Source organism: Rhinopithecus bieti, unplaced genomic scaffold (genome assembly GCF_001698545.2).
Source record: "Rhinopithecus bieti isolate Rb0 unplaced genomic scaffold, ASM169854v2 scaffold_11161, whole genome shotgun sequence".
Classification (NCBI taxonomy): domain Eukaryota; kingdom Metazoa; phylum Chordata; class Mammalia; order Primates; family Cercopithecidae; genus Rhinopithecus; species Rhinopithecus bieti.
This window is the reverse complement of record NW_016806937.1, coordinates 1,222,973-1,250,491: the sequence shown is the minus strand read 5'-3', so window position 1 is coordinate 1,250,491 and position 27,519 is coordinate 1,222,973. Positions and strand designations below refer to the sequence as shown.

General features: G+C 48.8%; 1 protein-coding gene and 1 long non-coding RNA gene across 4 annotated transcripts in view; one reads left to right on the top strand and one right to left on the bottom strand.

Annotated features, from left to right (window-relative positions):
- NLRC5 (NLR family CARD domain containing 5) overlaps window positions 1-27,519 on the bottom strand; it is a 103,271-nt gene that overhangs the window by 48,432 nt on the left and 27,320 nt on the right. For all 3 annotated transcript variants that reach the window (XM_017878814.1, XM_017878815.1, XM_017878816.1), the window contains exons 2-15: window positions 21,227-21,345; window positions 17,478-17,784; window positions 16,177-16,236; window positions 14,682-14,750; window positions 11,514-13,164; window positions 10,387-10,470; window positions 10,157-10,240; window positions 8,694-8,777; window positions 8,466-8,555; window positions 7,148-7,207; window positions 4,998-5,063; window positions 4,435-4,518; window positions 2,200-2,283; window positions 1,135-1,224 (exon numbers count right to left, since the gene is read on the bottom strand). In XM_017878814.1, coding sequence (XP_017734303.1) covers window positions 1,135-1,224; window positions 2,200-2,283; window positions 4,435-4,518; window positions 4,998-5,063; window positions 7,148-7,207; window positions 8,466-8,555; window positions 8,694-8,777; window positions 10,157-10,240; window positions 10,387-10,470; window positions 11,514-13,164; window positions 14,682-14,750; window positions 16,177-16,236; window positions 17,478-17,772 — 2,801 coding nt within the window. In that variant the 5' untranslated portion in view covers window positions 17,773-17,784; window positions 21,227-21,345. The remainder of the gene's footprint in view (window positions 1-1,134; window positions 1,225-2,199; window positions 2,284-4,434; window positions 4,519-4,997; window positions 5,064-7,147; window positions 7,208-8,465; window positions 8,556-8,693; window positions 8,778-10,156; window positions 10,241-10,386; window positions 10,471-11,513; window positions 13,165-14,681; window positions 14,751-16,176; window positions 16,237-17,477; window positions 17,785-21,226; window positions 21,346-27,519) is intronic.
- Window positions 2,302-7,444, top strand: LOC108533869 (uncharacterized). Its single transcript, XR_001886838.1, has 3 exons — window positions 2,302-2,731; window positions 3,036-3,099; window positions 7,156-7,444. It is a non-coding gene; the product is annotated as an uncharacterized LOC108533869 (long non-coding RNA).

Below are 27,519 nucleotides of genomic sequence, written 5' to 3'. Positions count from 1 at the left end.
AGCACTTTGGGAGACTGAGAGAGATGGATTGCTGAGCCCAGGATTTGGAGGTTACAGTGAGCTATGATTGTGTCACTATACTCCAGCCTTGGTAACAGAGCAAGATCCTGTCTCCAAAGAAATTTCTTTATGTTTACTTAATAACCCCCTGTCACCCTCCATATTAAAACTGCAACTATATTATCATTTATTTTCCATGGTTCCACTGAGTTCTCTCTGGAAGTAACTTAGTCTAACTAATATCCCTCGGTTAAACATTCCAGTTATTTTCATTTTTTTTCCAATTACAACCAGAGTCTATGTTGTCTAGTCTGGTCTTGAACTTCTGGGCTCAAAGTGTAGGTGAACTTCCCTACAGCTGAATGTGTTTGCACAATCATGATAATTTATTTAGTATAAGTTCCTGGGAGTGAATAGGGCATCGCTCGGAATGCACTAGGGACCCTTTATTGAATCATCATATACAGTGAACCGAGGTCCCCTCATCTACCTTTTGGGTGAATCGGCTTCCCTCTCCTCCCTTGAGGGGTGTTTAAAGCAGGGACCACCCTGCTCGGTTGAGAATGAGGCTTTCCTCCGAGTGGGAACTGAGTTGACATTAATCAGCATCCGTCCTCAGCTCCCCATACTCAACAGCGAGACTTACAGAAATAGGATTCCCTAGTGGCAGAGCCTGGGTCTGTGAATGGGGTAGGGGGTCACATGTCGCTTGTCAGTTGTGCAAGTCATGGACTGACAGTCTGCTCTCAGGAGAAACAGTCAGGGACTGAGGGAAGCCAAACGGAGCAGGTCCTTGGTCTGGTCCCCAGGGAACTTTGGCCCACTGGAGAGTTTGGGTTGGAGACTTGTGCCCTCTGCCTGTGTCATTGGCCACTCCGGGTTAGGGGGAAGCAGAGGTTGTATCCTCCCAGGCATCTCTGGCTCTTTTCTGCCAAGGGTAGTTCTCCAGAGGTATAAACTGTGAGCAGCCTATATCCGCAGCAGCTAGGAAGAGGGGTGCTGGCTGTAACGGGGTCTGGGTGGGACAGCAGCAGCATCTTCTGCTGGTCCCAAGGCCTGGGCCCAGAAGGAATTTCAAGGGTTTTAGAGAGAGCATGATGGGGGTTGGGTACCGTGGTCTGGGGGAGCTCCCACCTGATACGCAGTTCTGCCAGGGTCCAGCATGCACTCACAGCCCTCAGCACACAATGTACCCCGGCCAGAGAAAGCCCGTTGTCGCTGAGGCTGTGGAGAGCAGAAGGCAGCTGTTGGCATGTGGCTGAGGTCCCCAGCCCCAGCCAGCTCTAGCCCCTCCTCGTGGCTCAGCAGCTTGCTGGCTGTCACTCCTGGCTGTCCTGAGTCCCTTGCCAGGGGATCTCAAAGGATTCTGGTGCATGTGAGTGAGCCAAGAAATGCACGATACCCCAACCCCACTTGGAGAATAAAGTTATCCAGCTTGACAGCAAGAACTCAGTGTTTTTACTTCTCTGGCCCCCAGTTTCCTCATCTGTAAAATAACCACCATTTTCTGAGCCCTGACTGTACCAGACTCTGTACAAAAGGCTTCGAACATATACGGTTTCATGTAATCCCATTTTACAGAGGGGGAAACTGAAACCCAGAGACATTCAATTACTTTCCCAGGGTCACAAAGCTACTAAGTGACAGAGCCAGGATTGAAATCCAAAGCCGAGGCCCCAAATCACTGCTACCCAATCTCAACTCTCCCCAACCCCAACCCACACTTGATCTAAGACCCCTAAGACACCCCCACCCAAACATCACCCCCACCCCACGCAACACCACAGCACACCCAGCAGCCTAATAGCCTTCCTTTCCATCTCACCACCCCTCACACCAACAGTGTATCCCCACAGGAACACACCACTCCCTACCCCAGCACCCCAGCATGACACCTCCCTAGTGCAAAACCCCACCCCACCCTACTCCAGGGCTGCTACAAAGATGAATTGGAATCCAAGCCATTGATCTATAATAAATGCATTTTATACATTTAAGGGTGCTGGATGATTGGACTAAGAGAGTGGCTCATGCCAGAGGTGAAGGCAAGGCATGGTTGAACCATCTTGACTTTGCTGGAGTTGGGAGGAAGCAGGGGTGGCAGTGGATCAGCACCCTTACTGTTGATTATGAACACAGGGACCACCTGGGGCTCTACAGGGCCTTCCCTGGTACCCAGCAGTGGGGTGGACAACTCACTCCAGCTTCCTGGCGATGTGCAGCTGGGATGCAGCCTCTGCCATCAGCCGACAGCCTTCGTCTTCCAGCTGGTTCCCTGAGAGGCTGAGACAGAGGGGCCCAATGCACGTACTGTGGGGCTAGAGTCCTCCCTCAATCCCCATCACTTACTCTTTCTTTGCTGACTTTAGTCAAAGCATCGCTCTCAGGAATGAACCTTGATAATAACTGAAATCAACAGACTGCATACCACATGCCTGGCAACATCTTAGGTGCTTCTGTGACTTTTGGCCTATTTTGTCCTCATAGTGCCGATGATGTAAGCACTGTAATTATCCTCACCTTACTGATGAGTAAACTGAAGTGCAGAGTAGTTAAGGCACCTGCTCGAGGGTGAACCTGGATTTGAACCCAGGCAGCCTGCCTTCAAGGCCCCACCCTCAACTCTTCCTTTATGCTGCAAGCTACATAATTGCTTTTTGTGATAAACTTCATGATTATGGGGGCATCTGACCTAGTCTGGGAGTCGAGGATGGCTTCTTTGATGCTTAAGGTACTTGCTGAAAGTACTAGAAGGAGTTCAGTAGGTAAAAGGCGGGAGAGAGATGGAGGAAGGGTGTTCCTGGTGGTAGAAGCAGTACATACAAAGGTCCTGTGGCATAACCCATACAAGGACCTGAAAGAGAGCCAGTGTGTCTGCATTGGAGATTGAGTGGAAGGATGGGGTCAGATGGGGTTTGCGAGGCTGGGGGCAGGGTTCTGGACCACCTGGGAGTTTAGAATGTGGGCTTTATGCTGAGCAGTGGGAAGGAGTGAAGGGGGCAGGCATCAGTGAAATGTAATCTACTCTCTGCCAGGTGGAAGTGGCCAGGGTGAAAGCAGGGAAGCCAGCAAGGAGGGCAAGGCGAAGGGTTCATCCAGGTAAGAGATGAGGGTGGGTTGGACTAGAAAGGTGGAGGAAAAGAGGATAGTTTTGAGCACTACCTCTAGGTCCATCTGGAGGGACTAAATGTGGGAGAAGGGCAAGGGGGCTAGGAGGTGGCTGTGTAACCAGGCATGTGATGGGGCTGTTTCTGCAGGTGCCAGCACTTGGGGAGGGGCATGCTCAGTGCTGGTGAGGCAGGTAGAAGTGTGTGAGCTTGTTAAAAAACCACCTTTGGCCGGGCGTGGTGGCTCACGCCTGTAATCCCAGCACTTCAGGAGCAAGAGGCGGGCGGATCACAAGGTCAGGAGATGGAGACCATCCCAGCTAACACATTGAAACTCTGTCTCTATTAAAAATACAAAAACAAACTAGCCGGGCGTGGTGGCAGGCACCTGAAGTCCCAGCTACTTGGGAGGCTGAGGCAGGAGAATGGTGTGAACCCAGGAGGTAGAGCTTGCAGTGAGCCGAGATTGCACCACTGCACTCCAGCCTGGGCAACAGAGCGAGACTCCGTCTCAAAAACAAAAAAACAAACAAAACAAAATAAAAAAAAAAAAAAACCTAATTCCATCCTGGTTCTCCCAATGGGACGAGGTCCAGGATCAAGAGGTGATCACCATGGCAACCCTCACCCCATCCATCTTCCCCTGAGGTGGGGCCCCTCGCCCCAGAACACATCATGGCATTCCATCCTCTGCCTTCATGTTCACATGGAGGTTTCCTGGAGGGGCCCCCCTCCTAGGGACATGACAGAGCCTCCATCCATCCCCAAGCACTACTGTCATCGGCTCCTGGACGTCATGGGAATTTCTCCATCCCGAAAAAAGAAGGTTATCCCACCCTACTCTGGAAGAAGGATGAAGGGTGTGGGGGGAACCCTGAGGGACTGTGGTTTGGAAGGCAGACCCAGTTGTGGTGGGGTTTCTACTTGGCAGATCTCAGCAAGAGAGGTAGCAGTGGTTATGAGGATGAGGCTGGGAGCCAGACTGTCTGGGCTTGAACCCTAGCCTAGACTCTTCCTACCTGTGTGGCCCTGAGCAAGTTTACCTTTCCGCAGCTTAACTTCCTCCTCTATAAAAAGTGGACAGTAACAATGCTTACATCACAGAGATGTGAGGAGTGAATGAGAGGAGGCATGTACAGTCCCTAGCACAGCACCTGACCCAGGGCAAGTGCTGAATAGTAGCAGCTGTTACAATGATCTGATTCCCCCAAATTCTTCATGAGGCAGCATGCCCCTCCCCCACACCACCCACCAAAAGGCAAGGCCCTGCCCACCCTCTCCAACCTCCTTTTCTGGCTCCTACCCCAGGACTTCCCGTGATACTCACTCCACTTCCTCCAGGTGAGGGCCTTCCTGGAGCAGGGCTATGAGGGTCTCTGCATCGTGGACCTGGAGCTGACATTTCTGCAGCCTTGGGTAGGAATCGGGGACAGAAGGGCTCAGGGAAAACAGCTACTCCATGGCCCCTCCAGTCAGGGGGCCCACAGAACTGGGTCTAATCCTGGCCATACCTCTTAATAGCTGGGTGATATTGAGCAAGGGACTTAACCTGTCTGAGACTCAGTTTCCTCCTCCCTCAAAGGGAAAAAATAACGTGTACTTCACAGATATTCTAAAGGAATTACAGTGAGGTAAAGGATATAAAACTTCTAGCACAATGCCCGGCATATATATAGCCAGGGTCCAAAGTTGTAGCTATTGTTGTTATTATGACAGATGCTCCTTATTCAAGCCAGGATGGCTTATCCAGGATGGGCACCACACCCGGCTAATCCTTTCCCTGTCCCTCATCTGCTTTTCCCTTTCTCCTCCCTGGCCCTGCTCTCCCTCACCTGGGACTTTCCCCCACATCATATCCCCCTCCTAAGGCAATAGATCCCTCCAAGGTACCTGAGTGTCAGGCTTCTGCTCTGAGCCCCTTTCCTCTGGCCATCACTTTTCTGCAGGTCTGGAGCTCTGGCAAGAACAAATCAAATATTGGCCTGGGCTCAGGCATCTAGGGCTTGGTGGATCAAGCCTCTTTCCTTGGCTTCTAGAGGCTGAAGACCCTGAAGCACAACTCAAAGTGAATTGGTAACAAAGAAGATTGCTTACAGATGCCCAAGGTGTGATTCAGCAGAGCAGGAGGGGCAAAAGGTTTGAGGTCAAATGGAACCTTTATTCAGATTTTGGCTCTGCCGTGTATAGCCATGTGGCCTTGGGCAAGTCACTGCCGTTGGCTCCCTTTTCTCTTTTCTAAAATGAGATGACAACATCTGACACATAGGTACCTGAAGGATTGAACGAGACAATGTACGTCCAAGTACCCAGCATAAGTGTAAAATCGAAGCTTAGTAAACAGAAGCTGCTATTGTCGATGACATGATGGTCTCCATTTGTGGATGTGCTGTCTGTGGTTCAGAAGGCGAGGAGCATGAGCTGTATGCAGTGAGTCCAGGCTACGGTAAACCACAGACTCTCCCCCACTGGGCTAAGGGAGCGTTAGGGGATGCAGGGAAGCTAGGACATTATGAGCCTGGTTTCACAGACTTTTTGGATTGGTGCTAACCAATTTTTTTTTTAGAGACAGGGAACCACTCAGTCCCTAGGCTGGAGTGCAGTGACTCTATCCTAGTTCACAGCAGCCTGAAACTCCTGGGCTCAAGTGATTCTCCCACCTTGGCTTCCTGAGCAACTGGTAGTATAGGAGTGAATCACCATGCCCAGCTATTCTATATATATATTTTTTTTTTGTAGAGATGGAGGTCTCACCCTGTTGCCCAGGCTGGTCTTGAACTCCTAGCTTCAAGTGATCCTGTCCCCTCAGCCTCTCAAAGTGCTGGGGTTACGGACATGAGGCACCATGCCAGCCTGTTTAATAGAACTTTCTGCAATGATGGAAATGTCCTGGCATCTGTACCACTCGCTATGGGAGCCACTAGTCACCTACGGCCATTGAGCAGTTGAAGTACAGCTAATGTGACTAATGAACTGATCATTTCATTTTGCTTAATTTTAATTTATTTAAATTTAAATAGCCATATGGGGCTAGTGGCTATCCTACTGAGCATCACAGTTTTAAGCAGTTGGAGGGGAAAGAAAGTGACAATGGTCCTAGTGGGTCATTTTTTGAGACAGAGTCTCTCTCTGTTGCCCAGCCTAGAGTACAGTGGTGTGATCATGGCTCAAGCTCCCAGGCTCAAGCGATCCTCCCAACCTCAGCATCCTGAGTAGCTGGGACTATAGGCATGCACCACCACTCCTGGCTAATTTTTTTTTAGAGATGGGGTCTTGCTATGTTGCCCAGGCTGGTCTTGAACACCTGGACTCAAGATATCCTCCTGCCTTGACATTCCAAAGTGCTAGGATTACAAGCATGAGCCACCGCACCCAGCAACATTGGTCCTACCTTACCAGGTCATTATACAGGCAAGGAAATTGAGACCCAGAGAAGGGAAAGAGATTGCTCAGGGGCATACATACATCTGTCTCTGAGTCTTAGCCAGGAGAGCAAAGTGTGGGAGAGCACAGTTGTGATGGTCTTTTAGGGAAAAGCAACTTCCTTTTCTTGGCCTATCCAAGACTTACCAAGCTGGAATCCATGCACAGCTGGAATAGCCAGCATTTGACTGCCCACTGCACGCTAACAGTGCTCTAAACTCCTTAAGTGTAGTAACTCACTTAATTCTCAGAACAACCCTGAGATGTAGGTACCGTGATTGCCCTCTCTGCCTTTTTTCAGTTGTAAGGACTTTCCCAGAGTTTTCACCATCTAGTAATGCCAGTCTAACAATATCTTTATGTCATCCCCAAGGGTTTGCCTTCCTCTGAGACTTCTGGGGATGCTTCCTTCCCCAGGGACCAGATGTGTTCTGGACACGCTAGAGGAAGTTAAAATCCTTTGCCAACCTAAGCAGTAATTCATTCCTCATTGCAGCAGTAGCAGGAAGAATCCCCATATCCCAGCTCTTCCTAGTCTCTTGGTCACCTTTCCCCTCAACTGCCTGAGCCCAAGTTGCTTCTAAGGATAGTCCCAGACTCACCGCCTCTTGGCTTCTTACCTTTGTAGCTCTGCAGTTGTCTCTGTGGGTGGGGAAAGAAGGAAGATGAGATCCGCCTTCCTGCAGGATCAGATACCAAACTATGAAACCCAGGGACTGGAAACCAGCACATCACCCACCACAGGCACACCCTTTTCTGCCCCAAATGTCCAAACATCCAGATGAAGCTGATTTTGCAATTGACGGGGAAACATAACAGAACCAGCAAAAGTGCTTCAAATCAGGCATGTGATATACTGATTATGTCTTTGCTTGATGAATCCTTCAAGAGTCTTTTAAAAGTCATAAAACAATTTGCACAAGAAATATAATAAAAATTAAGGATTCTGTGAGTTTTTTCTTTCTTTTTAAGTTTGAGATGGAGATCTCACTCTGTTACTCAGGCTCGAGTGCAGTGGTGTGTTCACACCTCACTGCAGCCTCAACCTCCAGGGCTCAAGCAATCTTCCCACCTCAGCCTCCCAAGTAGCTGGAACCACAGGCATGCACCACCATGCCCCACTAATTTTGTTCATTTTTTGTAGAGACTATGTTGCCCAGGTTGGTCTTGAACTCCTGAGCTCAAATAATCCTCTTGCCTCAGCCTTCCAAAGTGTTGGAATTACAGGCATGAGCTACTGGGCCAGGCTGAAATTTTTTAATAGAAATTTTTGTGATTAAGAAGCATGACACCTAACCTACCCCTTGATCCAAACTGGCTATGTTGGTTCAACATCATGGAGGGCGACACATGGCTAACTATTCCTTTGGCTATGCCTGTGCTTTGTAGACTTGTTGACTCATTCCTTTATCCATCCATCCATCCATCCATCCATCCATCCATCCATCCATCCATCCATCTTTTCATACACCCATCCATCTTTTCAGCTAGCCATCTATCCATTCATCCATCCATTCATCCATCCATCCATCTATTCATCTATCCATCCATCCATCTTTTCATCCATCCATCCATCCATCTTTTCATCCACCCATCTATCTTTTCATCCATCCATCCACCTTTTCATCCACCAATCTATCTTTTCATCCATCCATCCATCCAGCCAGCCAGCCAGCCAGCCATCCATGCATCCATCTTTACATTCACCCATCCATCTTTCCATCCATCAATTCATCTTTTCATCCATCCATTAATTCAATATATACCAAGTACCAGGTGCCAAGCCTGAGCTAGGTTCTGAAGGTAGAGCTCTGAGTAAAACAGTAGGGCATGCACAGATTTGTCTTGCAGACGAGGGGCCTCCTCCATTTCCCATCCCACTTTCCCCTCCCCTTTTCTCAAGGCCCTGAAGGCCAAGATCCCCTTCCTTCTGCTTACCTGGCCTGAAGCATCCTGATGGTAGGACACGTGACTGCCACCCTTGCCAAGCAGAGTAGGGTTGACACGCAGATGCTGTTGCCGCTCAGGCTGCACGATTGTGGCAAAGGTGTCAGGAGTGGAATCCCCTATCCCATGGGCCCCAGACCTTCCTTGCCTTGTAAGGGAGTGAAGTGACTCAGGCATAGAGAGGGACTGGGCTGCAGTGGCAGTGGAACGATCACTTACTCAAGCTTCCGGAGCCGTGGTAGGTGAGGGAGAACCTCCACGATGTTCAGCACCACCTGGTCACTGAGCTGGTTGTCCCGAAAACTGCAAGGAGATGAAGGCCCAGTCTCTCTGCCCTGGGGTTGGGGCACTTGCAAGCCCCAGTTAGCAAGTGACAGGATGACCACCCTCATGTGGGAGATATAAGACAGGGGCCCAGAAAGAGCCGATGGCCTGCTCGCTGGATTCCAACAGGCACAGCTAGGAGGAAAGACCCTCTGCTGGCCTCACTTCTGGGTCTATTTGGTTCCTATAGGGAAGTTTTTGCCTGGTGGCTCAAGGAATCTAGAAGACAGCCTGATGGCCTCTTCATGAAGTGCAATGAGGAGATCCAGCCCCTGCTCCCAGGGCTTATGTCTGGGATGCGTCTGAGGCCCGCAGGCAATGAGTAAAGTCTAGACTGGGATGCTGCAGGCATCGCTTCCAGTCTCAGCTGTGGCCCTGACTCACCCAGAGCCCTGAGCCAAGCACATTCCTCTCTGACCCCACTTTCCCCACCTGTTCACAAGTCAGCCCTGCCTGGGTTCCTAGCTGGGGAGACTGATGAGCTGAGGGGAGTGAGGGTGATTGAGAACAATGGTGGGTGATGGGAGACAAAATTAAAGTCACCCTCAATAGCCAGGAAAAAGTGTCAACAAGTTCAATACTTCTGAACCCTTGCCTAATCACTGTTCACAGATGCCCAGCTGAGACGACAATAGGGACTGTGGTCCAACTTATTCTTTTCACTCAACAAGTGCTGAACCTTAGTGACAAGCTGCATCTGTGTGGATGAAGGAGTGCCTTCTCTAAATGTCATAAAAGTGCCATATAAACTAGCAGCATCCTGCCAGTGAGGAGGGTCACCGGTCCCACTACTCCCCATGGTACTCAGTCCCAGACACAGGGCAGAAGTATATTTGTGCATATGAGCTTAGTTAGTTAGAGTGTGCTGGCATCTAAATGTGTACATGCAGTTAACTGTATATGTGTGCGCTGTGAGTGGCAGTGTGGGTGCATATTCTTGCATAATGCCTGTGTACTTCTGTGCAAGTGTAGACATGTGTGCACAAATGTGAAGGTGTGCAGTGCTTCATGTAGTTATGTGTACCCACAGTGCCTGATTCCTGCCTACGCACTGCCATCCCTTCTCCTGGGATTGCAGAAAGAGGGATAACACAAGGGATAACTTAACACTCATGCTCCTCCAAGATGGTCCAAAATATTAGATGAAGGAAGCCTTGCTCTGGGGACTCTGGGAGCCTTGGGTTTGGACTCAGCCCTGCTGAGTACTTGGACTGATGCCTTCCCTCTCTGGGTCTCAGTGAAAAACTACTGGTCAGACTTGGAGGAACATGCAGGCCCCAGGCAGGCCCCAGGGGGGCTCTGGGACCTGGGCAGTGACTTATCTCCCCAGTCAGTGAGCCCTCCTGGAGATCACTCACCTGACTTCTTCCAGCTGTGGACAGAGAGGCAAAGCTTTCACCAGGTGGCTGATGCCTCGGGCAGTGATCTTACTTCCTGCTAACCTACAGAGTAAGCAAAGATGGTGGGGAGGAACGAGGAGGGGAAAAGGGCGAGGCCAGGAATCTGCCTTGTATAGGATTAAGGAGAGGGAGGAGAGTACCAGGCATCCCCAGCTGAAGACCCTTCTCAGCTCCAAGGCCTGGCTCACCCCAGCATCTGCAGCCTCCCCATTGTCGGCAAGCTCCTGGAGAGGGCTTCTGCAAAGGCATCCCCACACTTCCTGCTCTTAAAACTGCCATGAGAAGAAGCAAAGTGTCAGAGGATCAGTGCTGGGCAGAGCTGAGAAGTCATCACCACTCCCTTAGACAGATGGGGCTTAATGCAGTAGTACTAACAAATACATATTATGGCCGAGACTTCTAATCGTCCACCAAATCCCATTCTCCACTTCATCTACAGCAATAGAGCTATCGTGAGGAACATGGTTTCCCAGACAGAGATCACATTTCCCAGCCTCCCTTGCAGCTCAGTGTGGCCAGGTGACTATGTTTTCACCAACGGAATGTGAGTGGAAGGGCTGTGTCCTAGTTCTAGGACTGAACTTTAATGCATTGGCATGTTCCTCCATGCTCTTTCCCTGTTCCCAAGCCAGAGCACTGATATACCCAAGACCTAGCTTTGCTGTGCAGATAGGATTCCCAAGGGGATAATGAAGCAAAATGGGAGGGACCTGGGTCCCTGCATGACTGCGTGGAGTTGAGCCATTCCATTGACCTGGACCACCTACCTCTGACTCTTCCATGAGAGAGAAATAAAAGTCTACATTATTTAACCTACTGTATTTGGGGAGGAGGTTTCTCTGTTACTACAGTCTAGCCTTTTCTCTAGCTAATATGTACACTGAGCTTTTGCTCTGTGCCAGGCACTGTGCTACAAAGTGTTTTTTCATGCATTATCCCATCTCATTCTCACAATGACCATATGAGTTGGCTATTGTTACAGATTCGTTTTAGGAATGAAGAAGCTCTGGCCTAGACAGTGTGCATGTGTGTGCTCCATACACCTGCCCAAAGTCCAACAGCCTCTATCGACAGCCTGGATCTGAGGCTTCAGCCCATGTTTAACAGAGATTGAGAATCCAGAAACCACAGACAAGAGGAGGATCCATTTGGACTCCAGAGGTCCTGTCAAGGCATGGAGCTTCCTCTCTTGCATTACAGGCCATTCTGCTCTGATATTCAAGATTCTTATCCAGTCCCCTTGGCAGAGGTCTGGTTGGCCTCTGCTCCCCCAAAAGCCCAATCCCCTCCCCGGTCCTCCTCCACTCTTACTCACCTGAGATTCTCTATCTGCCCACAGCCTACCAGAGCCTCAGGGCAGTGGGGCTCCAGGGGACAGCCATCAAAATCCAGGTGGATGGGGGCCTCCCTGTGCTCTAGGATGTTGGTCAGGGTGGCCAGGTCGGTGCAGGTCAGTGGGAAATTGTGGAAGGGTAGTTGATAGGGAAGGCTTTGTGCAGTGAGACTGGCCAGCTCAGGCTCCTGTGTCTCATTCACACAGTGACACAGCTCTACAACCTTTGGCCCTGTGAGCTTGCGGGTGGCCAACTTCTTCAACACCTGCACTACGGCAGCCTGCTTGGTGTTGATGCAGTCCTCATTGCCCTGCGCCAGGTGACTAAGAAAGGGGCGGCAGGTGCAGGATGCCAGGCCTGCCAGGAAGGTGGGGAGGTGGTCTGAGAGGTTCAGCCTAGCTTTGGTCCTCTGTACCCAGCGGGAATGGAGGGTAACATGCTGGGTAAGTGTGTCTTTGTCCACCTTGGGGCTGGCCATCAGGTGCAGGGCAGCAAGAAACTCCTGCAGGCTGACGTGGGTGAAAGCATAGCCTGTCTGCTGGTGCCCAGGGCCTGTGCGGACGCAGAAGGAGGTCAGCAGGCTGTGAGTGGCCCCAAAGGCTATCAAGGGTGGAGCAATATCTTTTGCATAGAAGATAACCTTCCCTGTCTCCAGGCCCCTCAGGGCCAACTCCCCCAGGTCCAGCAGGGATGTGGTGGGCAAGTGCCCACGGGGGCTGAGGGCGAGCACCATCTGCATATACAGCTGAGTCATGGTGGGCAGGAGGGCCACAGACTGGCCTGGGGCATGGTCAGGAAGCAGATGGTGGAGGCAGAGACAGGCAACTTGGCACAGCGCAGGCACAGCACACAGGCTTCGGAGACGCCCATTTGTCTGTAACTCCGCCAGGGCCCCCTCCCGTGATGGCTGGGTGCTGAAGAAGTGATTCACATATTCTTCCACCCGTGGCCCATCAAAGCCCAGCATGTAGACCATGGCTGCCTCTGCAGGCAGGCAGGCGGGCAGCTTCCCTGGACGGGAGGTGGCCATCACTCGGCAGCCGGGCAGGAGGGTCCCATGGCAGAGACGGGAGAAAAGGGTAAGGACTGAGCCTGGGCCATCAGGACCTGTAGGCTGGAGAGCCTCATCTAGCCCATCAAAGATCAGCAGGACTTGGTCAGCGTTCTTCTCCAGGTACTGGAAGACAGCATCAGGGTCCAACTCAGGGCTTAGGTACAGATCAAAAAGGAGCTGGGACGGCGTCAGGAACCTTGTGATCAGGTTGAGCTGGCGGAATTCAAAAAGGAACAGGGCCTGGAAATAGTCCAGATGGCCCTCTGCCCACTTCTGGCAGAGCCGGTGGGCCAGCGTGGTCTTGCCCATGCCAGACTTCCCCAAAAGCACAGTTACCCTTGGGCCCTTGTTAACCCTGGTGTTGAAGAGGTCTGAGATGCTCACGTCAGTGCCATCTTCCACTTTGAGGTCCCCCATAATGGCCCCCTCCTGAGTGTCTAAGGACGCTGTGGCCCGGCGCAGGATTGGAGGTACATAGACCTGGTGGAAGGCGTGGGGCTGCCCTGACCCAGGGATTCGGCTTCCATAGCGCTGCTGGGCAGAGGTCCGCAGGAGCTGCAGGTACTTCTTGGCCAACTCTGCAAGGGGCAGCGACATGGCATGAGGACAGGACCCCCTGGCCCTCTGCTCATGTCTTCTTGCCCCAGTATTGGGCTGTTGGGAGCCTCTAGCCCTAGATGTATACGTATGATGGGATGAGGGTGGGAGTGTCAAGAGCACCACAAGGGGATCTGTGCCACCCCAACTTCCAGGAGGAATCAGTTCTAAGGGAGCACAAGCTCTCTGGTAGCTATTTAAAACAGGCAGGTGGGAATGGAGAAGTGTGGGTCGTGGTTCTATCCATTCTGCAACAGTACACGTGGTGTAAGGGTTCAGTAAGATGCGGGGAGGGGAATAGGGCACCTCCTTTGCAACATCTCTTTTTTTTTTCCTTTTTTATTTCCTCCCAGAGACAGAGTCTCAGTCTGTTGCCCAGGCTGGAATGCAGTGGCATGATCCTAGCTTACTGCAGCAGCAAACTCCTGGTCTCAAGTGATCTTCCTGCCTCAGCCTCCTGAGTAGCTGGGACTACAGGTGCACACCACCACACCCAGCTAATTTTTGTATTTTTAGTAGAGGCAAGGTTTTGTTATGTTGGCCAGGCTGGTATTGAATTCCTGGGATCAACTGATCCACCTGCCTCAGCCCTCCAAAGTGCTGGGATTATAAGTGTGAGCCACTGCACCTGGGCCCTTTGCAATATCTTACTGAAACAACCTCTTTCTGTGATATCTGGATCCCAGTGCCCCTTCCCAATATTTCAGTTCTGCAATGCCCAGGGGTGAGCACTAACAACCTGTAGGCCTAGGCGTTACTGATCAGAACTGTGGGAGCTGGGCCCCTACAGTGCCAGATGTTAACCCTTTAATTCCTGGGTCATTGAGAGGTCTCAGGTGACCCAGGGAAAGGGCTGGGGCTGCTTTTGGGGGGAACCCTAGGGGGAAAGGCCAAGGTAGTGGCCTATTTTGAGTGGATGTGAATCCTCTGGTTATGGCCATGGTTGGCAGCAGTGGGGACAGAGAGGGCTCCCGTTAGTGGGACAACTAGTGGAGAATGAGGACCATTCTGAGAACTGGTCAAGAGTGAGAGAAGTCCCCTCTCCTCTCACTGGCCTGGCCTGCCCTAAGCAGCTCCCCATGGGCCCCCAGGGCCTCTGTCTTGGGGGTTTCTCCCAGGCCTCCTCACCCCTCCCCACCCCTGCTCACCCCCAAACTGGTCTCCTCCCTGGGTCTCCTTCAACACTGAGGACATAGAGTGTCCCTGGAAGAGCCTAGATGGTGAAGCTGAGACCCGTATGGTGCTTCCAGCTCCTTCAGCGGAGCCCTCTTGAGAGAAGTCCCCATGCAGCCAGATGGGTGGGGAGACCCTTCGCTGCCAGCCCAGGCTTCTCCTCTACCTGTGCAGGACCTCCAGTCCTTTTCTCCTGGAAACTTGTGAGACAAGAGTCATTGGGCCTCTGGAGGCTTGTTGGCAGGGGACAAGGTCCAGGGTCCAGGTCCTGGCCCCCAGGCAACCCCATCTCTCTGTTTAGGTTCCTCCCCACACTGGTACCCACCTAACTGCTGCTTCCTGCACTGCTTCCGGCGGGGTGAGGACCCACAGCTCTGATGTGGGCGCTTCAGGCCTGAAAAAGCAAAGGAAGGGGTGGAGGAGCTGGGTCTGGGGATCTGGGCTGAGGGGGTACCCAGAACCTTTGGGGAACTTCAGTCCACAGACAGGTGGCAGGCAGCCAAGTGCAGGGACTGGAAAGGCAGGCAGTAGGCAGAGGCTGGGTCAACATCAGCTTCTATTTGCAGAGGGGACTTCTAGGCCCCCCATTGGGAGGTGGATGTTCTGGGCCTGGCAGTCTTGCAGTCCAGGATGCAGGAAGCATGGCCGACAGCCAACAGCCCCCAGAAACACTCAGCTCCAAGCACTAGATGGCCATCTGTCCATCAGGGAAGGACCAAGCTCTATGGAAGCACCACTGGTCATATAAGTGAAGTTCCCAGTGAGTTTGGCTGGGCCTGCAACCTCCCTCCTGTGTTAGTGTTTTATCATCCCAATTTCTTATCACCTACATTTCCTTACTTCCCTTAATGATTTCCTGAGTCTTGTCTCATTGCATGGATTTTCAAGAATCACTTTAATGCCTTTCTGGAAGAGTTTGAGAAAGGAAGAAGGAAAACAAGAAAGAAGGGGACCGAGAAACGAAGGGAGGGAGAAAGGAAAGAGGACTCAGGAAAAAATTTTAAGAAGTCAAGCAGGGTCCTGCTACAGCTCCCACAGCTAAGTTAAGTGACCGATAGGAACAGCCCCTGGAGCAGGGTCCTGGGCTCCTTGCCCCGCTAAGAGGCTGGAACCAGTTGGAGAGCACTTCAATATCTTAAAAAACCCTATATTAAAAAGGGACTCACTGGTCAAATATCAATCAGATCTGGTTACAGCCATGAGACAATGATGCCAGCTCAGTGATATGGGCCTATTGCACCAGGGACTTGGACAGTTTTGATTCACTAGGGAGCTGAGATTACAGGGTGGGTTTTCTGTTGGCATTACTGCCAGGCACAGTGATCATTAAAGTCAATGCTTCTGTAGAAATCAAGGTGCCGAGACGAAAGTGTGACCCATGAATCAGTAGGTGGTCATTATTTAATCACTGGCCCTTCTAAGCTCCTTCAGAAAATCAGCCAAAGGCACCCCCGGTGAAGACACCAGCTGCAGGTGAGTGTCAAGTCCAAGGTGTACAAGTGAAGCCTGACGCTTTGGGGCTGGGAGATGAGGCCCTGTGGGTTGAGGGCAGGAAAGTGAGAACAGGCTTCCTGAGGGGTTCCAGGTTAGACCCTTGAGAATTGGTAACAGGACAAGCTAAAGCCTTGAAAGTCACAGCAGGAGGAGGTGGGGCTGGGAGACACAGGGGATTGACACACTTGCAAAAGGGTCAGGGACAGACGAGGAGCATGGCCTATGAGAAATGGCTGTGACCAGCCACCAACAGCCTCCTCCAGCTTGGAAGTGGGGACTTCACAGTGCTCACCACCCCCTTCCCACCCCCCAACTCCAGTTCTCACCTTGGTGGAGCTGAGATTCAGGTAGGCTTTTCCCCTCACCTCCCAGCTGGCTGGTGAACCCTGCAAAAGAGGGGAGAGTGTAATGTGGTATGGGGCTGTCGTGGGATGCTGGGGACCAGCTCTGGCCTGGTGCCTGGCTCAGGGCTCATCCCACAGGGTGGGTACCCAGCAAAGGAGAAATAAACTGAACACTCAGTTATATGTTGTGGAGAAAATGTGATGGTGAGCTTTGAAGGCAGTGGTGGGCAGAAATGTGTATATGCAAGTGCATGCAAGTTGATGTATGTGTGTGCACAGGCATGCATGTGTTATGCATGTGTATATGGGTTTATGCACATACCCACATGTATACAACTGTGTGTATCTGCATATGTCTGCACATGTATGCATGTGCCGCCCAGCCTCCTGCATGTCCGACACTCTGCCTTGAAGTAGAGTTCTTAAGTGAGTTCCCATTTTCTCTCCAAGGACGCTGTTGCCCCTCAATGTCCTGTGTTTCCCCTCGGTGCTGTGCAAAAAGAAGGTGCCCAAGAAATCCCCATGGAACTGAACAGCGTTAAACCTGACTATCTATCAGCAGAAGGCAGAAGGCGCTCCCCATCACTCTTTCAGACCATGTTGCAAAACAAACGAACAAAACACCTCTAGCCAGGTATGATGGCTCACATCTGTAATCCCAGCACTTTGGGAGGCCAAGGGAGGAGGATCACTTAAGGCCAGGAGTTCAAGACCAGCCTGGGCGACAAAGTGATGTCCTGTCTCTAGAAAAAAATGAAAAATCAGCCTAATGTGGTGGCGTGCACCTATAGTTCTACTGTAGTCCAAGCTACTTGGGAGGCTGAAGTGGGAAGGATCACCTGAGTCCTGGAGTTGGATGCTGTAGTGAGCTATGATTGTGCCACTGTACTCCAGCCTAGGCAACAGAGCAAGACCTTGTCTCAAAATGAAAACAAACAAACAAAAACCAACAAGAATAACAACAAAAAACAACCTCCCCCTACCAAAAAAGAAAGAAAGAACTCTCTCGGGCATTGTGGGCTATGTGGGATTTTGTGGCTGGAAGCAGTCACTCAGCAATTCAAGCAATTCGAGTGAAGCCAGGTGGAAGGAGGAGTCCTCCAGGCCCCAGCAGATTTGGGCACATTAGGGAATTTGTTCTGGGAAATGTCCGGAAATACAGAATTGAGATCCTGGTTCGGTTACACCCTGTCTGTGACTCAGGTGGGTCCCTGGGCTCCCCCTGACTCTCCATGACACAGGTGCTGGCCTGGCTGCTTTGCATCTCTCACACCTGCCCTTACCATCATCACAGCCAAAAGTACTCAGCAGCAGCACCTCCAGTTCCAGAGGCACCTCCAGCTGCATGCACACACAATGAATGAAAGACTGCCAGGTGGCCGAACCCTGGACATGCAGCTTGTTGAGTTGTAGGATGACTCTCTGTTCAGGGTCCAAGGTCTCGTTCCTGGAATCCAGGTCTGTGTTGGGGAGGAAGAACTTCATCTTGGCGTTCAGCCATTCTGGGTCTTTGCTGAGCAGCCTCACAAGACAGCTCCACAGGTTCTTGTTACCGAGTTGGAAGTCAACAGGGTCCATGAGGAGCCGGCCCTGGAGGGACAGGGAAGATAGGTGAGTTGAGGGGGACAGGTAAACTGGGGGCAGATGAGCTGAGGGACAGGGGAACTGCGGGGATGTGAGTTGAGGACAGGTAAACTGGGGGCAGATGAGCGGGGGGACAGGGGATCTGGGGGCAGATGAACTGGGGACAGGGAAACTGCAGGGAAGGTGAGCTGAGAGACAGGGAACTGGGGGACGGGGAGCTTGGGCACAGGTGAGCAGGGGACAGGCAAGCTAGGAGGAAGATGAACTGGGGGACAGGTGAACTGAGGGCAGGCAGGTGAGCTGGGGGACAGAGGGACTGGAGGGAAGATGAGCTGGGGAACCAGTGAGCTGGAGGACAAGTGAATTGGGGGCAGGTGATTAGATGGAGAACAGGTGAGTTGCGGGGCAGGTGACCTGAGGGCAGGTGAGTTGGGGATAGGTGAACTAGGGGGAAGGTGATCTGGGGAAGGTGAGTTGGGGGATAGGGGAGCTTCTGGGGAAGTCAAGCAGTCAAGAACCACTCCCTACATCTGAGCAATAAAAAATAGGCAGGGAAGTGGCCTCTCCATGGAGTCTTGATGTCTCTGCCCAGGGATTGGCTCCAGGGATCAGTCTGTTTCTTCCGCACCCCCTCCCCACTCTGTTTGTGCCTACATCCTGGCTCTCTGGTATGGCCTCGTTCATCCCCTGTGGACAGTCCCCTGAGGATGCATTACTCATTCTTGTTTCCGTGAACTATTTATGCTGCTCTCAGTCTGAGCTAACCTCATGGCAGAGACAACTAGTTGTCTCCCAAAATCTGTTCTTCCCTTTTTCTTCAGTATTAGAACTACTAAACATTCTCTGGTCATCCAGAATAGATTATTATTTCCCAGTCTCCCTTGCAGTTATATGTAACCATGTAATTTGGCCAGTGGAATGTAAGTGGAAGTGTTATCTATTCTTCTTTGCTCCTTCCTGTTGGCTGGAATGTCGATGGGATGGCTGGATCTTGGGCAGCCATTTTGAATCATGAGGTGGAACCCATACTGAGCTGCCTCTGCCCTGTGCTCACTGACTTTGGACTTCTATTACATGGCAGGGAAATACACTTCCATTCTGGTTAAGCCACTGTTGTTTAGTGCTTTCTGTTACTCACAGTGAACTCTAATCCTAGCTAACACAGACCATCACCTCTTTTGCTAAGCAAATTCTCTCCTTCTGAACTGGAACTCTTTTTTTTTTTTTTTTTTTTTTTTGAGATGGAGTCTCGCTCTGTCACCTGGGCTGGAGTGCAATGGTGCAATCTCGGCTCACTGCAGCCTCTGTCTCCTGGGTTCAAGCGATTCTCCTTCCTAAACCTCCTGAGTAGCTGGGATTATAGGTGCACACCACAATATCTGGCTAATTTTTGTAATTTTTCGTAGAGATGGGGTTTCACCATGTTGGCCAGGCTAGGCTCAAACTCCTGACTTCAGGGTGATCCGTCCACCTCGCTTTTCGAAAGTGCTGGGATTACAGGCATGAGCCATCATGCCTGGCGGAACTGGAACTCTTAAATCACCTCCTTATAGAAGTACCAATAGAGGGCAAGGGGCATTTACACAGCAAAAGCCTAAACAATGTGCAGTTCCTTTGATTCAGTAATTCCATTTCTAGTACTCTAGAATTGGGAAAAATTGGGGAACAATCATGAACATATGTACAAGATTTAGTTACAAAGATGTTCACTGCAAGACTATTTATAATTATTAAAAATTGGAAACAACCTAAATGTCTAACAGTTGAGGACTGGCCAACTACATGGTGGTCTATCATCTAGTGGACCATGCTATCACATTTCCAGATGTACCTTCTGGTACCATTTCCTTCCTCATAGCAGTACACACTTGGAAAGCACTCACTGTGTAAGCACTCACTGTCTAAGTGCTTTATATACTTTGTTTTAGCCTCACAACTCCAGAGAGTCCACCTTTAATTCTGAAAAGAGTAGGAGGTCCACCCAGAAGCCAGCATTCCCAATTCCCAGAGGCTGAGGCCAGTACTATGCGTGCTGGGGTTTAGAGCCCAGCTACTCCCTGGCATGCAGCAGAGACATACTTGTATGTGCCGCCAGCCCCACTGGTCATTTCTCCTCAACTGGGCTAATCTCAGGAGGTCCTTAGTCAGGCAGAGAGTCTTAGAATTTATGAAACATGCTCACACCACGATCCTTAGGCAGGGATCACCATCTCCACTAAACAGATGGAAAGACCATGGCCAAGGAAGGGCAAAGGGTGTGCCCACGGTCACACAACAAGTCCATGACAGAGCCAGGAGCAGAACTGAGGTTTCTTGCCTCCCGGGCCAGTAAATTTCCAAGGCCTTGGATGCCCGGATGGCACCAGCACCCTGGATTTTGTGTGATCTCAGAAAAAGGATGTGGCCATAGCCTAGGGTATAACTTCTTTTCCAGGCTATGGTGTCCAGCATCCATGCTGCCCATGAAGAAATGGTTCAGGACAGCATGGCACCAGATGGAAGTAAGTAGTGCCTGGATGGTGTGATTTCTGGTGATGTTTCTCATCCTCAAATTTATCCTCCAGCCTGTCTAACACAATACCTTTGTTTCCATCATTAGTGTTCTATCCCCTTAGGATATGACACAAATCTCTTTAAGGCTAACCATCCTCCAGAGAAAAAGCACATGGCATCATTATCAGTCACTGAGATTTCCATGGGGAATAATCTCGGAGACAGAGGGCAATGGTTGAAAGATCCATGGCCCAGCTCTGTTACTAATTCTCTGTGGTAGGCATTAGGGCTGTTCACAGATACTCTTTCTCCTCTTTCTAGGCTTTTGGTGGGATTACACTTCTCTGCCTCCTTGAAATTGGGCACAGCCATGAAATTTGCTTTGGTCAATGAAATATGCTAAAAAAGACTCATGTCATGCCTGTATAGACGTTTTAAGAACCAAGGTGTGATTCACAGTACTTTTTCTTTTTTTCTACTCCAGGGGCCAGAAATATTGCAAATCATGGCTACCCTGTTAGCCTGAGTCTGGGAGAGAGGATGATGTGGAGGAGCAATCCCCGTCAATCCACACCAGACAGGAAGCAAGAGCAGGAAATAAACTTTTGTTGCCATGAGTCACTGGGACTTTGGAGGGTGCATGTACTGCAGTGTAACCTGGCCCATCGTAGCGGATACACTCATAGTGTGACCTTGAGCAAGCCTTTTTCCTACATAAGCCTCAGTCATACCATCTCTAAAATGGGTAGATTAGATGCTGTCTCAAAACTCTTCCTGATTTTCTGTGTCTGATCATTACATTCTCATGCTGAATGATGGTCAAGAGTAGGTTTGTTGTGTTGGGGGCAGCCCAGTAAGCAGATTTGGGTAGGGACCAATCTTGGCAGTAGGAGAAGAGTGAAGAAGTAGATAGGAGGGGAGAAGAGGAGGTGAAGGGGAGAAAAAAATCACCTACTTGGTGTCCTCGTTCATGATAGGTGCTCTAGGGTCCCCAAAGAGAGGGTCTCATGGGTGTCTGGGCTATGTCCTTGTGCCTTGAGTTGGATTGACAGGTTGTTTCCATAGTGCAGACCCCTAAGGGGAGATAAGACAGGGAGTTGTCCCCACTATTCCAGACTCCAAAAGGAATGCGGTAAACCAGGCACCAGCCCTTGCCCCTGCCTGCTGGCAACACCTCTGAGAACACTGGATCCAGACACAGTCCCCGCAACTCCATCTGTAGACCTTGTTCTTCCCTGACTGCAGCTCCTTATGTCCCTGGGTTTATGCAGCCTAACCCTCCTTGATGTCACCTCCTGCCACACCTGGCTCAGAGGATGCCCCTCTTCCTCCTCCAATTCAGATATTCACCTTACAATTTCCTTTGGCATCACAATGAGCCCTGCAAGTCAGCAAAGTTATTTTTGGTCATTTATTCAGATGATAATGAAATAATCCTTACTGCAGATGCCAACTTTCACCCCCAATATAAAACCCCAAAAAGGTTAGGATTTGCAATCTTCTTACTATTTAGTTAGTTTTTAAACAATTGAGAGTAAACATTCTTCTTAAAGAGAAGACCCGGAAGCATTGATAGCTGCTCAAAGAGAGCACGGTAAAAAGACACGCTGGCACAGATTCCCACACCACACAACAGAGATCTTCCTACGAACAAAGAAGAGAACAGGTAGCTACAGACTACATGGAGGAAAGGAAGAGAGGCGGAAGAGCAGCGTGTGCTCTGATTGTGTCTCTGTGAAATATGAGGAACGTAACCCAGAGTTCCATGACTTTGGACAAATCCATGTAAATAGGGCACATTCTGACATAATGGAGGTGGTATGTAGTATGGTAATTAGAAATAAGAAAGGAAAAGAGAGATCTTTTGAAGAGGTCCCAGGGGACTAATAAGATATGTCTATATTTCTCTCTCTCTCTTTCTTTTTTCTTGAGATGGAGTCGTGCTCTGTTCCCCAAGCTGGAGTGCAAAGGCATGATCTCAGCTCACTGCAACCTGAACCTCCTGGGTTCAAGCAATTCTCGTGCCTCAGCCTCCCGAGTTGCTGGGATTACAGGTGTGTGCCACCACGCCTGGCTAATTCTTGGATTTTTAGTAGAGACTGGGTTTCACCATGTTGGCCGGGCTGGTCTTGAACTCCTGACCTCAAGTGATCTGCCAGGCTCAGCCTCTTTAAGTGCTTCTTTTCATTTCTTTCTTTCTTTTTCTTTTCTTTTCTTTCTTTTTTTTTTTTTTTTTTGAGACAGAGTTTTGTTCTTGTTGCCCAGGCTGGAGTGCAATGGCATGATCTTGGCTCACCACAACCTCCACCTTCTGGTTCAAACAATTCTGCCTCAGCCTCCCAAGTAGCTGGGATTACAGGCATGTGCCACCACACTTATCTAATTTTGTATTTTTAGTAGAGACAGGGTTTCTCCATATTGTTCAGGCTGGTCTTGAACTCCCGACTTTAGGTGATCTGCCCGCCTCGGCCTCTTTTCTTTTCTTTTCTTTCTTTCTTTTTTTTTTTTTGAGACAGAGTTTTGTTCTTGTTGCCCAGGCTGGAGTGCAATGGCATGATCTTGGCTCACCACAACCTCCACCTTCTGGTTCAAACAATTCTGCCTCAGCCTCCCAAGTAGCTGGGATTACAGGCATGTGCCACCACACTTATCTAATTTTGTATTTTTAGTAGAGACAGGGTTTCTCCATATTGTTCAGGCTGGTCTTGAACTCCCGACTTTAGGTGATCTGCCCGCCTCGGCCTCCCAAAGTGCTAGGATTACAAGTATGAGCCACTGCGCCCGGCCTCTTTTTTTTTTTTTTTTTTTTTTTAAGAGACAGGGTCTTTCTATGTTGCCCAGGCTGGATTCAAACTCCTAGGTTCATGTGATCCTTCTGCCTTAGCCTCCTGAGTAGCTGGGACTGCAGGCATGGGTCACCACAGCCAGCTAAATGATATTTTAAAAAACAGCATTATCACATTGTAACAGGAGAAATAGAGGCATTAGCAAATTGAGATAAAAACTTGCCATGGGCTGAATGTTTGTGTCCCACCTCCCCCACTGATTAACCTGGTGAAGCCTCAATACCCAGTGTGATGGTATTTGGAAGTGGGGCCTTTGCGAAGTGATTAGGTCAAGAGGGTGGAGCCCTTATGATGGGATTACCACCCTCACAAGAAGAGGCTGGAGGCTGGGCACAGTGGCTCACGCCTGTAATGCCAGCACTTTGGGAGGCCAAGGCAGGCAGATCACTTGAGATCAGGAGTCTAAAACCAGTCTGCCCAACATGATGAAACCCCATCTCTAATAAAAATATAAAAATTAGTCAGGCGTGGTGGCAGGCACCTGTAGTCCCAGCTACTCAGGAAGCTGAGGCAGGAGAACCACTTGAACCCAGGAGGCAGAGGTTGCAGTGAGCCGAGATCGTGCCACTGCAGTCCAGCCTCGGCGACAGAGCAAGACTCCATCTCAAACAAACAAAAGAAAACAAAACAAAAAAAAAACAAAACAAAACAAAAGGAAAAGGAAGAGGCTGGAGAGCGCTTGCTCTTTCTCTTTCTCTTTCTCTTTGCTCTCTGCCCTGTGAGGACACAATGAGAAGGTGCCATCTGTAAACCAGGAAGTGCATCCTCTCCAGACACCAGGTCTGCTGGCTTCCTGATCAGGGACTTCCCAGCTTTCAGAACTGTGAGAAACAAGTTTCTGTTGTTTAAGCCACCCAGTCTATAGTATTTCATTCTAACAGCCCAAGCTGACTAAGACAAACTTGCCTTTGACCACAGAAAGTGAAAGAAAATAAAACCCACTCTAAGTGAACAGGCAGATAAAAAACAATGCCACTTTATGTACAACAGGATGCTTTAACAGAACTTGGTAAAATTATATGAGCAGTCATTTAGAGAAAAGAGGTAGTATTTATATGACTTAAATATTTCATAATAAAACAGTTTAATTTTAAGTCGAATTTTAAGTTAGAATTGGATAGAAAGAAACGAATAAAGGCAATTCCATCAAAAGGGTATTTGTTGGAAGGATCAGGCAATAGCAAAAAAGCTCCCAAACATAATAAAATGCATAATAAGGTGACCATCATTCAAACTTTAAAATGCTTGAATTAAAAATGGAAAAAAATTGGCCAAACGGGTGGAATAGAGTCCAAGTGAGCCTCACACTCATTTAAAATACGGTATTTAATCCATGATATTGAGAGAAAAAAGGGGGGAAATAAGTGGTGTTAAAATACATAGCAATACGCTGTCTCTTTCCTGACACCATGAAGAAGGTCTTGACTTCTCCTTTGCCTTCCACCATGATGGTGTTTCCCGAGGCCTCCCTCACCATGCGGAACTGGTGTTTTGAAACCTATGGACCTTAATTGTGTCATCAAACTTTTTGAAGAGACTGCTAAAGATGGCTTAGAAGAAAAACAACTTAAATCTGTCAAGAAACTGGTACAGTGTTATCAGAATGAACTTCCCTTAAGGGATCTAGTACAGACATTTAAAATTCTGAATCTGTGTGCAGTAAAAATCGAAAGCCAGCCACGTTTTGTGGAATCTGCATATGATATCATAAAATAGCATGGCTTGCTATTTTTGAAAAAGAAAGTATCGGATGAAATAACTTATGCTGGAGATACTGCTAATTCAATTGCACTTCTGGATACTTAATGAAAATACCAAGTTCTGAATTGAGGATACAGAATTGTAAGCTTATTGTTGACTTTTATCATGCAGAACTACCAAAGAAGCGTATTCCAGGTTACCAGCAAGCGAGTTCATCATACAAGATTCAAATGANCTGCAGCATCTCTCGACTTCTGAAGTTAACTGTACTGTAATGATGCAAGCACAAGCAGCCAGTGGAATCTGTGCTCACCTCAATGACCCAGATTTCTCTGGACGGCTTTTATTTCCTTCATCAGAAACACTTTGGAACTTATCAGAGAAATATTCAAAAGAAGAAATTGTTCAACAGCTTAGTAACTTGGAATGTTTACTGGCTTTGAAGGAAGTATTTAAAAATCTATTTATGAGAGGCTTGAGTCATTATGACTGTCAGCTTAGAAATGACATATTAGGGATCACGACAGTTATAGCTCAAAATCCTGCAATGCCAATGATTGAATGTGGCTTTACCAAGGATTTGCTACTGTTTGCAAACTTTAATGAAGTTAAAAGTCAAACCCTTTGGTAAAGGACTTAAATTTTCTAAATCCTATGAAGATTTTGAGTTGAATAAATTACTATTCAATATAATTGTGATCTTATGTAAAGATTTACCTACTATACAGGTAAAGAGTAATCAAGGCAGGAAAATTAACAAAATTGTATCACTTTGTAGTATAAAATATATATATGGCAATATGAATGTTTTAAATTTAAAGAATTATTTTGACTAAGTAATTAAATTAAAATTTCTGCATGGAAATGAAAAACACAGCCACATAGCATTTCACACCCACATAGAATGGCTATAATGAAAAAGACACATGTTGATGAGAATGTAGAGAAGCAGGACACTGTATATATTGCTGATGGGAATGTAAAATGGTCCAGCCACTCTGAAAAAACAGTTTGGCAGTTTTGGCAGTTCCTTAGAACAGCTATCCCCAAACTCTTTGGCCCAGGGACCAGTTTTGCGAGAGAGAATTTTTTCCACAGATGCGGTTTGGAGGTGGGAGATGGATTCGGGATGATTCAGGCTCATTGCATCTATCATTAGATTCTCATCAGAAACTCTCAACCTAAATCCCTCCCATGCGCATTTCACAACTGAGGTTGTTCTCCTATGAGAATCTAATGGCACCACTGATCCGACAGGAGGCAGAGCTCAGGCAGTAATACTCGCCCGCCGGTCGCTCACCACCTGCTGTGTGGCCCAGTTCCTAAAAGGCCATGGACCTGCACTGGTCTGTGGTCCAGGGATTGGGGAACCCTGCCTTAGAATATAGAACAACAGAATTACCATCTAATCCAGCAATTCCATGCCTAGGTCTATTCCAAGAGAAATGAAAATATACATCCAGACAAAAACTCGTATATGAATGTTCATACCAGCATTATCCATAACAGTCAAAAAGTGAAATCAACCCAAATGCCCAAAAGCTCATGAATGGAGAAACAAACTGTGATATAGCTATACAATGGAACATTATTCAACAATAAAAAGGAACAAAGTTTATGCCATGTGGAAAAAGATCACTAAAGATCACATATTGTATGATTCTATTTACGTAAAACGTCCAGAAAAGGCAAATCTATTGAAACAGAAAGTAGATTAGTGGTTGCCTGGGCCGGGGGCAGAAATAGGAATAATTCTAAATGGGTATGAGGAATATTATGGCAGTAATGAAAATGTCCCAAAACCAGATTGTGGTGATGGTCGCACAACTCAGTAAATTTACTAGAAATCACTGAATTGTACACCTAAAATGGATGGATTTTATGGTATGTAAATTACACCTCAATAAAGTCATTAAAAATAATGCATTATAAATTAACGTAATAACATATTCTTTATTGCCATTTTTTTTTCTGTATAGTAAAATGGCAACAAACAAAAACGAAAGCAACAAACTGGGAAGTGTTTTGTACCTATGACGGTAATCTAATTTTCTTTTCTTTTCTTTTTTTTTTTTTTTGACACAGGGTCTTGCTGTGTCACCCAGGCTGGAGTGTGTGGTGCAATCATAGCTCATGCAGCCTGCTACTCCTGAGTTCAAGTGATCCTCCTGCCTCACCCTCCGGAGTAGCTGAGACAATAGGCATACTCCACCATGCCAGGCTAATTTTTATTTTTTTGTAGAGACAGGGTTTCCCTGAGTTGCCCAGGCTGGTCTTGAACTCCTGGACTGAAGTGATTCTCTCCTCATCGGCCTCCATAAGTGCTGGGATTACAGGCGTGAGCCTCCGCTCACCTGGGTCGAAATTCATTTTTTTTTTTTTGAGATGGAGTCTCCATCTGTCGCTCAGGCTGGAGTACAGTGGCACGATCTCAGCTCACTGCAACCTCTGCCTCCTGGGTTCAAGTGATTCTCCTGTCTCAGCCTCCTGAGAAGCTGGAATTACAGGCACCCACCACCACACCTGGCTAATTTTTGTATTTTTAGTAGAGATGGGGTTTCACCATATTGGTCAGGCTGGTCTCGAACTCCTGACCTCAGGTGATCCACCTGCCTCGGCCTCCCAAAGTGTTAGGGTTACAGGCGTGAGCCACCGCACACGGCCCATAAATTCAAATTTTAAAAAGCTGTGGTTGGCCGGG